The sequence below is a fragment of the Argiope bruennichi genome, chromosome 5, assembly GCF_947563725.1.
Source record: "Argiope bruennichi chromosome 5, qqArgBrue1.1, whole genome shotgun sequence".
NCBI classification, from domain to species: Eukaryota; Metazoa; Arthropoda; class Arachnida; order Araneae; family Araneidae; genus Argiope; species Argiope bruennichi.
Genome location: NC_079155.1, coordinates 93,343,443 through 93,357,138, shown reverse-complemented (window position 1 = coordinate 93,357,138; position 13,696 = coordinate 93,343,443). Strand labels below are relative to the sequence as shown.

Here is a 13,696-nt window from a genome sequence, read left to right as displayed (position 1 = left end):
TTAAAGACTTAATTAAAGTCTTTTTTACAGGCATATGTTGAAAGCACGATAGGACGAGTATCAAATATAAGTTTCTCCCCTTCTCTTCGAGATTCTCTTCCCTCCACACTCTCATGATCGCTATTTAAATATATATATTAGCCGCCTTTAGCAACCATCTGGTTCACCGTGAATGGCTGTGTTTACTTTTAATTAAGTCACTTATACAAAAATTCTTTTCATGATTTTGTCAACAGACTTCTTTACGTTGGTATTAAAATCATGCTTTTTTCATTGTGTTTCATGATGTCAAACCCCATAAAATCATAGTGCTATTAAAAACATACTTTCTGGTCCATCTAACTTCCAATGTACTCGTTACAGTTATTTTTCCATATATTCCTCATGTAAATTACACAGCGATTAACAAAATCATTCTTCCGTAGATTTCTTATATTAGACTGCCTATTTGTAATTTCTTTCGTTAGTTTTCAATTACAAAATATTTATATTACAAAAACCAGTTTGAAATATTCTCTAATAAATACTCGCTTAATTTATACAATGCAAAAACCAATTGTCTAATTCTAAATTGACTAAATTTAAAATTGTTATAACGGAATTATACAATTTTCATTATTATATTAAAATTATTAGAAAAATGTCTAGAAATTAGTATTCAATAGACTTTCGAAACACAAGGTATAACAGCAATTCAAAGATAAATGCCAAGTCTTTGTTATGAATAAAACAATTTCCACAACTTGATTTCTATTATTATAAAATTTATTTGTATACATCTTTACTAAGCGGAATACAAATGCCTTATTTTTAATGATGAGATCTGGGTAGAAAATTCCACAAAGACATCATTATCATTTTATAATTGCTCTACAACCGGAATAAATCCTTCGTCATTCTCAGCGAAATCCATCATGAAGCTCCCAGAATAGCTCGAAATACAAATATATCCTCTTTCAGCCTCTCAGTCTCTCCCAGAAGAGACCATTGCTCCAGAATTCCTCTGAATTAAGTTACAAGAAAAATCCTTACGCGAGCGGAAATTCTATCTCTAATGGCGGAAAATTCAGAAAGGGGTGGGAAGAGTGGAGGAAGTAGAAAAGGATTAAAACGAACAACAAAATGCATAAATGGTGTTGTTCCAGAAATCTCAACACATTCTTCAAAGCATTTCGACATTGGGCCGAAAATTTCGGATTTTCATCTTTTTCCGATGCATTAAATCTTGCCAGAGGAGGCTCTCCCTCGAGGATAATGAGGTCCCAGGAAAAGTGATTTTTATCCAGTATCCTTCTTTTTGGAAAGAGCAATGCAATAATTTGGGTGATGAATGCCCGGCTAATGGTTCGCTGGACGGGGTATTTTATTCGGGTGATTCTTTCGCGTTCGTTCGGATTCGTACAATGGGGTGGTATGATTGGGTGCAGAGCTTGTATTGTGAGCCGCGCTGCCGCTGTGAAAGCAGTAGATGCAATTTTCTGAGAGAAGTTCCAAATGTTCCACGTGCTGGAACGGAATTGGGATTTATTAAGCGGCTAATTGGGTGCATTTAGTTTCGTAACAAGTTAGTTTTCTTCGGCATTGAATCGGGGAAAATGTGTGTCGGTAAAAATGTGTATTTCATTTGTATTCATTCGTAAAATACTTTATTGAGTTTCTTCGCATATTTGGTTTGATATGCATTCAGTGAAGATCCGAACTTTTGTATTTGTTGCTTATTCATGATAAATTATATCCATCTAAAGGATAAAGCTCAAAAAGAAAAGAAAATACTTTTCATCCTGTATATTATAAATGTCTGTCATCCTGTTTATTATGTTCCATGTTCCAATTCTAATTTTTCTCAATTTGTTACTAAATAGAAAAAAATAAACATTTAAATTTCTATAAGGAAATATTATTTGAATTGTCTTCCCAGGTTTATTTTCCTTCAACGAATTTGTTTTGTAACAATTTTATAAGACACAGTTTCTGAACCCCTGCTTCTCCTTATTTATTTAATATTTAACTAAGGAAAGGCAAGAGACATTTATTTCTACTACATGCATTTTTTTTCTTGAATTCTAATATTCAACCTCTTAAATGGATTTAGAAATTTCCACCCTAATCGATAATAATGAATTAGTTCCTACTCTAAATCTTTGGGGAAAATGATGTTCTTAGTCTCACTACTTAGTACATATTTGTAAAGATTTTTATTTTTGTAGTTACCATTCTAAAGTTTAGCAACGTTGTTTGGTCTTCAGAGAAATTTGAAGTTTCTGAATTAATATTGGCAAATTCTAGAAATTAAATTTAAGTATAAGAGATTAAAAACTTATTAGAAAAATATCTATACGTTTTTTGTATAAATATTAGACATTTTAGATTTCCTGTGTTTAATTTTTGATGTAAAACATTTATATCAATTGCTTGCTAACGACAATGTAGATGTCTTATTATCCAATGGTAGTCTAAAACCCAAATTCCAATTATTTCAAAATTCTTAAATATATTTTAATAAATTTAATTTAAATTAACTAGATGAAAACTAGTTAAAATTTAATAAATTAAAAATTTTAAGACATGATACCAGTTTTACATTTCTTTCCTACTGACATATTTAAGACTGTTCTTGTAGTTCTAAGTCAAGCAGTCTACTTTGTACCTGGAATAAAAACATTGATAACTTAAATATATTCTATTATTAGTAGTTGTAAAATTGTATAGCTTGAATATAGTTAAATTTCTAATTCGGCATTTTAGGCCAGTATCCATGGATTAATTTGGTTTTACAAAGTTAATTTTACAAGATGCTGCGATATCAAGAGTAACAAAAAATGTCAATAGAACGTACCGTCTTACATAACTGCTTACCTAAACATACTCAGCAATTTCAGAGATTACTTTGCTGTCAAGAGTAAAAAAAGTAAACAGAACATGTTGTTTTAGACGACTCCTTACCTAAACATACTCTACACTTCCAAAGATGCAGATATATGCAATTTTAAAACTCTTCAAAAGCAATAGGTAAAATAAAAATGATTAGTATTGATTTTACATTATTATCCACCAACTTGCTTCTTTAAATATCTGCCCAAAATTAAAGCCCCCCAAAAAAACACATTTAAAAAATTTTATTCCATTTTTTTATTCATTCAGTTTATTAATTTCATGATTATAATATAATATGTACTTTTCGTAATTACAGATCCAGCAGCAGTAACAACAGTTACCAGAAGTGCAGCCCTAGGTGAAGGTGAAAACGCAACGTTTGAGTGTGCTGCCATCGGGAATCCTATGCGTAGTGACGTCATCAATTGGCGGAGAGAAGGTTTCGACCTGGTGCATAAGACTCAGATAAAGCTAGAGTGGGGCCGAGCTTATCTCACAGTTATTAACGTAACAAGACAAGATACTGGTGTTTTCGAATGTGTCGCTTATAATGGTATTGGATCCGAAGCTGTGGCCAAAGCTCAACTAATTGTTAAGTGTGAGTTGTGAGTGCACGTTTTAAAGCAAAGTTAAAACATACTCATAAATAACTTATTTAATAAGCATTATCACAAGAAGGTAATAAGTTGGCTCAAATTAATTTGATTTTTTAAAAATTCTTTAAACTATAACAATTTTAATTTTGGATAGAATAGATAATTTCATTTAATTGGCTTTATCAATTTACAAATTGTATTCGGAGTTACTTAAGGATTTTTAATTTCAGATTGCATAGGTGTATTTGCTGAAACTATCAATAATTTTGAATCAAATCAGTCCAGAAAGTTAAAATATATCCATAGATTTAAAAACACTTATATTTATAGAATAGAATTCCCGGTTACTTGTGAACTATTAGTTACTATTTTTATATAAAAAATGTGTACATGTTTATGGAAACTAATATTTATCACTAATACAAACAGAAAATAAACTTTTAATTCGCATTAGACATAGTTGATGCCAAACGCGGATTATTTGAGTCTTCTAGAAATGTATAATTTTTCCTCCGGCTTTCAATGTTTCGTATATTTTCAGTTTTAAGTGTGTTCGTTTCCTTTATTTATTTAAACATGAAAACATGTATTCAGAGCTTCCAATTAATAACTTTTATGACAATTGGAAACATTCATGTCCTATTTTTTTTTTTCAAATTAAATTAAATGAAATAAAATGCATCTTATTGTATATGTATTGTACATATAGAAATGTATAATTTCTATATGTTTGAAAAGTTAGACATTTATAAATTATCCTTTAGTAATGAATCAAACAGGAGCTCTTATGATAGAATGATAGAATTTTTTTAACTTTTTTTAAACAAGTTTTCTTAAAATTTGGAGCCCACTGTATTCATTACAGTCACATGAAAATTGTATACAGCTATATTTACAAACATTATGCATCTGTTAAAAATATTTTTTTTTTATTTTTCTCTATCCAATAGTATTATTATTTAGAAACTATTTATCATTCAAAATGATATTTTTAAAGATTTTCTAATACAAGACATTCATTATTTCTTTGAATTTTTTTTATGGGTGTTATGGGTTTTTGGTTTCAGGTTCGAGACTCCATTCCACTTAAGAACCGCCGTGTAAGGGGTGTCTGTTGCACGATAAATCCGTCAGGACCAAATGCCCTCCCGTTAGTGTGGTGTGGAGAGGGGGTGCCAGCTCAGGTGTCGTCCTCATCCTCTGACCGCGGTTCAAAATTACGAATTCCGTCCCAAAATAGCCCTTGTGTTGCTTTAAACGGGACGTTAATATAACTAAACTAAACTAAATTAAACTTGAATTTTTTATTATTAGCATATTTAAATAAAAATAAGTTTGTTATAATTATTAGACCTAGATTCATATGTTACGATAATTTTTGCGACTTACAATTATTTTTTATCAGTGTACCAATGTTTGGTTAGGAATCCGAAAACTACCACATCACAATGCATATTCGATTTTCCCTTAAAAAGCAAAGACATTAGAGAACAAACATTTTCTTAATGTTTTGTAATTAAAATATATCAATCATTCTGTGGTTCTATACGTCTTTAATTTTCTATTATATTAAATTTAACTCAAGGAAAAACCCTTTTACAAATAAAATATAGATAATTTTCACTGTCAGGAACTTCATAGAATCCTTTAGATATTATGACAGTTACATAGATTTTAAAAGAAAATTGTCATTGTTGTTTTAATTACAAAGAAATATAAAAAATTTTTCCTCACTTTTTTTGCACTAATATTGATTACATTTTATATAAAGTATTAAGAAATAAAACGACGTATGAAGGGAAAAAAGGAAGGACTATACCATAGTGAAGAGGAGCTTCAACAAAGAGGTAGATGTGTAGCTATCTACCTCAATGTGTCTATAGGAATAGGACCAAAATACATACTTGACTTGCATTGTTATGCTGTGTGGCACACCATTAGCACTGGGAAAATATAGGGCAGAATACTCTCACTGAATATTTCATATTTTCTTATCTTAAAAGTGTCTATAAAATTTCAAACTATTTTTTTTTAATTTCCTAATTAGTAGCCCTGAATTATGTTTAAAATTTATAACTTAATTCATAATTATAATCCTCTATATCACAATTATATAATCTTTGAAATATTAGAACATTTGATAGTTTATAAACCTATTTCTTCCATGAATGCTAAACAGCTTCTTAAGTATTTGAATAAAATATCATTGAATTTCTGATTAAAAATTATTATTATTAATAAAGATATTTTTCAATTATTTATTAATATTGATTTATAATCAATTAAATAATATTATTTTATAGATAATCAATTACTATTAATATAATTTGTTGATTAATCATTTATGTTATGAATATTTGTTAATTAATTAATACTACTTAGTCGCTATTTTTAATTACAACCAAATATTTTCAGTTTGAATTTGACTTCCTGTAATTAAGTGCTTGTAATTTAAACTATTTATGTTGTTATATAAAGAAAAAACATCAATTCATTCTTCGAAGTCTCAATAAACAAAATTAAAAAACTGAAATTTTTTTTTGCCACTTAACATCTAGAAAATCATACAAAATTCTGATAAAATAAATATATGCCACTATTCCTATTTTTAATTTACAAATAGCATCATCAAAAAAGATTTTTAGCTTCTGGCTATGAGCTTGTATTAACATTTTAGCTACTAATTACTTAAATTTAAATACGGAAAGCTTTTTCTTTGATTAAAATTTTCTCTTAATGCTAAACCTTTTAAATTTATTATTATTCACTATTTTTTTAATGTTTAATCATTTCTTCGTCAACAAAGATGCTTACATATACAACTTATTTTCTAATTATTTAAATAGTAGATAAATTTAAACGTTTTTGAGCAAAGTAGCAATTTTTATTAAATATTTTCTCATTTATCTCAGCAATTTTTGATACTAACTTTCAACATTTAAGCCTTAATTATGGTTAAACTGAAATTTATCTTTTTGTCTAGACGCAAATAATATCGTTGTGATAAGAAAGGGAAAATGTTTAAAGTAAAGTGTATAGAAGTTGCATGCTATATCAGAGTTATTTACTTATTAAAAGTGATTTCAATTTTTATTAAATGCTTTCTCATTTATCTCAGCAATGTATAGTAATATTGCTGATAATCTCTTTCAACATTTGAGTTCTAATATACTTAAACTGAAACTTGTATCTTTTAGTCTAAATGCAATTAATAAATATCGTTGCGATAAGGGAAGGAAAATATTAAAAGTGCAATAAAGATATATGCTGTATCAGAGTCATTCACTTATTAAGAGTAATTTCAATTTTTATTAAATGCTTTCTCATTTATCTCAGCAATTATATCGCGACATTGTTGATACTAACTTTCAATATTTAAGCTTTAATTATATTTAAATTGAAACTTGTCTTTTAGTCTAGACGCAAATAATATCGTTACTATAAGAGACCGAAGATTGTAAACGCAATGAAGTTTTACGCAGTATCGGAGTCATTTACTTATTAAAAGTAATTTCAGTTTTATTCATAATACAAGCTTAATGTAACACAGCAAAATAAGTGAATCTCAAAAGACAGTACACACATTTAGTAATGCAGTGAACTGTTGTTATTGTCACATTTCCTACGCATTACTGAAATTTCGTGTAATGGAATTGTATGGAAATTCTATCCAACTATCTCAAATTACTGTCCACCTTTGTTGATATTAAGGCATTATGGAGGAACGCTGAAAGGAATCAGGCTCTGAAAAGTAATTCCAGGAAATTATCAGCTGGAATTGGACTTTTCCTATTCTATTTCGTGTCATCAAGATAATGTCAGATTTATCACTACTGCTTATCCCGATTGATATGAGATTTGTTTTAGGATAAATTTAAAAGGCATTAATTAATGCGTTTTTGCTAGGATGTGGAGAAAACTAAGTTAATATAAATGATACGTTAGTTATCATTATTTAATGTTCTGATGAAATTCTTATATAAGTAAAAAAATAATTCACATCATTCATTTTTGATTTAGATAGAGTATATTATATGCTTGAGCTGACTTAATCTGGTGATTATTCCCATTTGGACTCAAGTCAGTTATATCTATGAGTCAGTCATGGTAAGACAAAAATATGAAAGAATGTAAACGCATGTATGATTATAGACCTACACATGCATGATTATAGGTCTATGCAAGCATGATTATGGACCTATGTTATCAACTTTGTACACTAATGCAATATCTTAAAAAGAAGACTGCTGTGTTTTTTATGTAGTGGGTTAAGTATCCTTAATGAAGATTTTGTCAAACTAGCTAGCCTACATTTGTATTTCATTTTGGAAGAAAATCTCTATGAGCCAGCCAACTATTCCGACATTTCGCTATGATTTTTTTTAATAAAGTTAGCTAAAAGTACAGGCAGCTTAATGATTGGCTATTTTAATTACATAAAGTGCTATTTATATTATCAACCTTTATCGAATAATTTTCTCAATATCCATAATATAATTTACATAAATTTGAATATTTTACAAATTTTTCTTATACAGAAATTTTATTAAAAAATAACACTTAATTGTCCATTTAATCGAAATTAATAAAAAGCATTAAAGTGTCATAAATTGTATAATCAAATATGGCTTGAATTTACATTTCATTCAAATTCTTAATTATATATTGTTAAAAATTGGATTTATAATGCCAACGTTTGCCTTCCAAGTTCAAAAATGGGAGAAAAAAGGGAGTTAATTTTTTTATTCTACCCAGGAAATAATCTTGAATTATTACCTTAGAGTCTATTAACATTTCATATCTTCCTGAAATCAGCTTTTTAATCTTCATAAAAAATTACAATGAATTTTTTTTTTCCTAATTACAAATTGAGCGATGATAGCCAATTCAATTCTTGTGTTAATAGAGATTCCCATTCAAGTATAATTCATGCTTTTAAGCTTATTAATAAATGTTCGTAAACTAATTATTAATTTAATTCCTTCTTGATTAAGATTTTTTGCTGGAATTCCATCAATCCGAGGCTATTTCAAATTAAACAGGAGATGTTTAAATATCCCTGACGTAAAAATTATTTCATTTATTGCAACCAAACAGATACACATACTTTCTTCATTATGCAATTTCGATTTCAGAAAATAAAAATAGTAGTTTGATCGCTGGATAAAATTAGCGTTACTATGCTAATTATAATAAAATTGAAAATATTTTAACATTTTCTATCTGTGCTTTGAGTGCATTAGCAATTTTTCATTTTTCAATTTTAGTGACTATGATGGCTTGAGCGTTGGTCAACAAATTCTCACCAGAAAAAAAGAACAATACAATAACTTTTCAATACGGCTTTTCTTGAATCTTTCAATGTACTTTTAAAATCAATTATAGCTTTAAAAACTTAAAACAGCAATAAAGCACCAGGAAATTAATTAAAAAGATATAACAAGAAAATGAATTTTTTTCAAAGTTAACTATCAAGATTTAAAAATAACTATCGAAATTTATTTTAGAAACACTCCATAATGAAAAACTTTATGGAATACGTACAGACTTTTTTAATTATTTTTTCTAAGATTATTGAACGATTATTTAATCTTTATATTTTCTCAGTGAAAATCTTTTTTATGTAAAAGACACAAAACATGTGATTTCTTTTTGTTTTAATATGAAATTTACTATGATTCTTAAAATAAGAAATTTGGGAACAAAGTCAGATTTTATGATATAATATTTTACATCCTTTGTCATAATGATCTTTTTAATCCTCAAGTTTATTTTTCATATATCTAAATGCACCGTAATGATTAGATTAAATCGATTGGCATTAACTTTATCTCCCTTTGTCATTTCTTTTTAATTCACCCTTATGAATGATACACCATTAATGAATGAATGAATAATGATATGAATTATTAATGATACACCATTACGAAATGTAATTTCCATAATTATGAACTTATGAGTTTTAGTCTAAACACATATAATGTGTTTGAGATTAAGAAAAGTCAGCATGACTATTCAATCGGAAATATTTTTTATTAAAGGAAATTATATGTTTAATCATTAAAATACTTTTATAAAAAATTGCACATATTTAAATACTGTTTTCCTCGTATCTGTATGAAAATAATTAATATACTAATAGCAATACAGTACACAAAATTACTATTGCTATCATAAGTACGAACGAGTAATTTGAATGAGGATGCTAAATCTGTAATATTAGATTTATCAATTTAATGGAACCGAAATTCAACCTTCTCAAACTTATGATCCTTCTTGATGTATTCATCTTTTGCTGAATGCCGAAAGGAATTAATTACTGTTCAGTAATTCATGAAATTGTATGATTAAATTGAAATGCTTCTGCTCCTTTTGAAATCATCGAAATTATTCTAGGTTTATCCCTCTTACACATCGATGGTAATATGCCATCTAAATTCGCTGTAAACATTAAAGATGCCCTTTGCGTTTAGCTACGAGGAAATGGGACTCCATATAGCTTTCTAGAAACGACAGAAGGTTTCGTTTCTGTCAAATTTCTATATATATATTTTTTATTCATGGTTGTAAAGGAATATAATCCAGCAAATTAATTTGATGTATGAACTTGCAGTATCTGCCATAATTTTGAATAAAAATTATTCTAGGTTTATCCCTCTTACACATCGATGGTAATATGCCATCTAAATTCGCTGTAAACATTAAAGATGCCCTTTGCGTTTAGCTACGAGGAAATGGGACTCCATATAGCTTTCTAGAAATGATAAAAGGTTTCGTTTCTATTAAATTTCTATATTTTTTTTATTCATGGTTTTAAAGGAATATAATCCAGCAAATTGATTTGAAGTATGAAGTTGCAATATCTGCCTTAATATTGAGATAATAGACATTTTCTAACAATTAAATTATTTGTGGCATGTGGAAAAATATTTTATTATAAAATACAGTAAATACAAGTTAACGGAGAATAGATTAAACATTAAAATATCTTAAAGAAAGTATCATGATCAATTATTTTGATGCAAAATTAATTTTATATAAATAATTATTCACTATTAATGGTTTTAAATAATAAAATTGCTCAAAAAATGCATAAATACTCGATAATAATTATGTGTATATAGATAATATAATAATTATATCTATATGGATGTATATATGGATATATTTATAGATATAGACTTAGATATAGATATCTGCTTTACTCTGAACTTTCCATAAATATTCCCTTATTGAAAACTGTAAGCACTTATTAATATAAGTTCCTAACGTTTTGGTGTTGTAATTTTTAAGTTACTTTTACTTAGTGAATAAATTTTATTTGATAAAATACCCGAAAATATTCCATATTCTGTTTTTTTTATATGAATACTTCCTTTTAAAAATTCTCATTTCCTTTTGAATACATATTGATAACTAATTTAATCTTTAAATAATAGTGTTCTTTAATTTTTTTAAATTTAAATAACATTTCTTTTAAACATTTTAATTAAGATTTTTTAAATGCTTTAAACATTTAACATTAAACATGTCTTTTAAATACTTTATATTCTATTCTTTTCTACCGCCAACTCTTACCATGCCTATACTATTTGGGTAAATAAGGCCGCCATGGTAAGTAGAGAAAATAATTATTAAAAGTCCATTGACTTGTTTCATTACAATCAAATACCATTTTTTCTTTTTTTTTTTTTGTATAAAATACTTGTATAGAAAAGGAAGCGCGGTGTAAATTATTTTCAATACCAGCCAGAATTTTTTGGTTAATGGTCGAATTTCACGAAAAGTTTCGCCCACAGATTTGGCAGCTAACATGTACACATAACTATTCCCAAAGACATAATACAATGCTACATCTCAACATAACCAAACTTGATAATAATCTGAAGAGAAGAGATAGGTACTAAGATGCTGCCAACGCATTTATTAAAATTACCCATCTAATGTTTCTCAAATGTAGGGGAATTCCAATGCCCTTCTGATATTACTCAGCACCTTCTCAATGTATTCATCCCCTACCGAATGCCGAAAGGAATCAACCTCTAATTAGTAATTCTAGGAAATTGTAAGATGAAATTGGAGTGTCTCTATTCCCCTTTCATGTCATCAAAATCGTGTCAGGTTTATTCCTGCTGTATATCTCTGGTAATATGCTGTCTGGAATAGGCGGTAAACTTTAAAGCCTCGGTTAACGTGTTGCTAGATAGAATGGGACGTGAATTAGTTGTCCGGAAAATTAAGGTTATAGTTTAATCAAATGGCCCTTCCGTTAACATAAATTTATTACTTTGTTAAATTTCTGTTTATGATGTAATTTTAAGTTATGAAAAACAGAAATTATTAATATTATCAATTAAACATTATTATTTATTTATTATTATTTAATAAATCATTATTTATTTGTTTTTATTTATGCTTTTTAAAAAATACTTTCACCTTCATAAGATTAGACTAAAACAAATTAAAAATTTAATAAGTAACTGAAAGTAGGTGAAATACAGATCTAAATATTTAATGAAATAAATTAACCCATAACCATACTGAAAAAAATGACTAGTCATGATGTTGCAAAAATTATGGAGATGAACGGTATCAATTCCCTTTCATAATATTATTCAAGTGAATATCGTCCAATTATATTTATTAATATTGCTAAAGTTTTAGCTTAACTCATTATTATGGCTAAATTAGCAATAAAACAGATTTTTAATTATCATATCCAAAATAGCATTATACTTTTATGAAATGATGAGACAATGAATTTAACCATGCCGCTTATTTATATTGTTCAATAAAATGGTATTAAGTAATAATAATGTAAAGTCTATAAGCTCTTTATTAATATGTTGGTAAAAATAAGTGAACATCAATTTAAATGTTTTTAGAAATAATAAAAGCGTATGCATGATACATTTTTAAGTGAACTATTGTTAACATTTTTTTTTAATTCATCAAGGACACTTTATTAGATTTTCTTTATATTTTAATTATAATTCTTAAAAATCAATAAAAAATAAATATCATAGAAAAAATTTCATCGACACAACATACGATTTATATAAGACAGAATTTGAGCTAAGAAACTCGATCTTAATCCTGCATTTTTTTTAATACAGAGGAAAAAAATATTATAGATAGGATTTTACAGAAGAATATTTTTTAATGAAGAAAAAACAATTATGCTTTTCTTTCGCAGTATCTGCAGCTTTTCGAAGTTGTTATACCTTCACAATTGCTAATAGTTTTTAGTTTTTCTTTTATTAATAATGATTTATGTGTTCTATTTATGAAGGATTTTTGCATTCAGAATTATATTTTGTATTCTAAAATTGGGAATATTTCCGCTTCTCTTTTACTATTACTTATAAATATTAACATACTAGTTAACATCGGAACGTGTTTAAAAATTAATTTACTTTAAATATTAATTTATTAACTAGGTTTTCGACGAAATAAAGTGTATTATTTAAGAAGTACTTATTTTTTTTTAAGATTGCATTAAAAAGGATTCTGTTGGTGAAAAAGAGAGCGATTATTTTATATGAAGGGAAATAAGTTGTATACTAATAAAATAATCAATATATTTATAGTATTTTCTTTGGAAGGTAAAATAAGCCATATTGATGCATCTAGGGTTTTTTAATAACCCACAAATGCCTGAATAAAATGCCTTTCCACAAAAAAGAAACGATGTTTCATCGGAGATGTGAAAGCATTCTTAGTTATACGCACATACATATATGATGATAAAAATAAATTGGTTATTTTTTTTCTTAAAAATTGAAGATGAAGGTGCTTGCTGGTGATTATTTTTAAAAAATGCGAGACACGAATTTTAAAATGATTCGCTACAAAAAAAATATATATTTGCAAACAATATAAATGAATGTAAATCAATCAAACTTTTATCAACTCGTGTAAGAATCTCCTTTAAACCTTGAAAGGCATGAGGAAATTTGCAGCATGCGGGATTCAGAAATCAAAAGGTTTTTATATTTGAATTTAAATGGCATGAAAAAAGAAATAATTTTAAATATTTGCACTACTTGGAATTTTTGTTCTCTTTTAAAATTTATTTGTGGCAGTAAATTTTAAAAGAGAACACAAGGATATTGCTTTAAACAAATATCAGTTAAAATAATTTTTAGAATTTTTTTATTTCCTTTTTTTAAATACAAATCTTAAATTTTTCAAAAGCCGGAAATTCTTGCAAAAATGTATTTATT

General features: G+C 27.2%; 1 protein-coding gene across 1 annotated transcript in view; it reads left to right on the top strand.

Moving 5' to 3' along the window:
- The window catches only part of LOC129968147 (nephrin-like), a 494,644-nt gene that overhangs the window by 405,834 nt on the left and 75,114 nt on the right, over positions 1-13,696 (top strand). Inside the window, exon 15 of the mRNA XM_056081964.1 lies at positions 3,191-3,472. Coding sequence (XP_055937939.1) covers positions 3,191-3,472 — 282 coding nt within the window. The remainder of the gene's footprint in view (positions 1-3,190; positions 3,473-13,696) is intronic.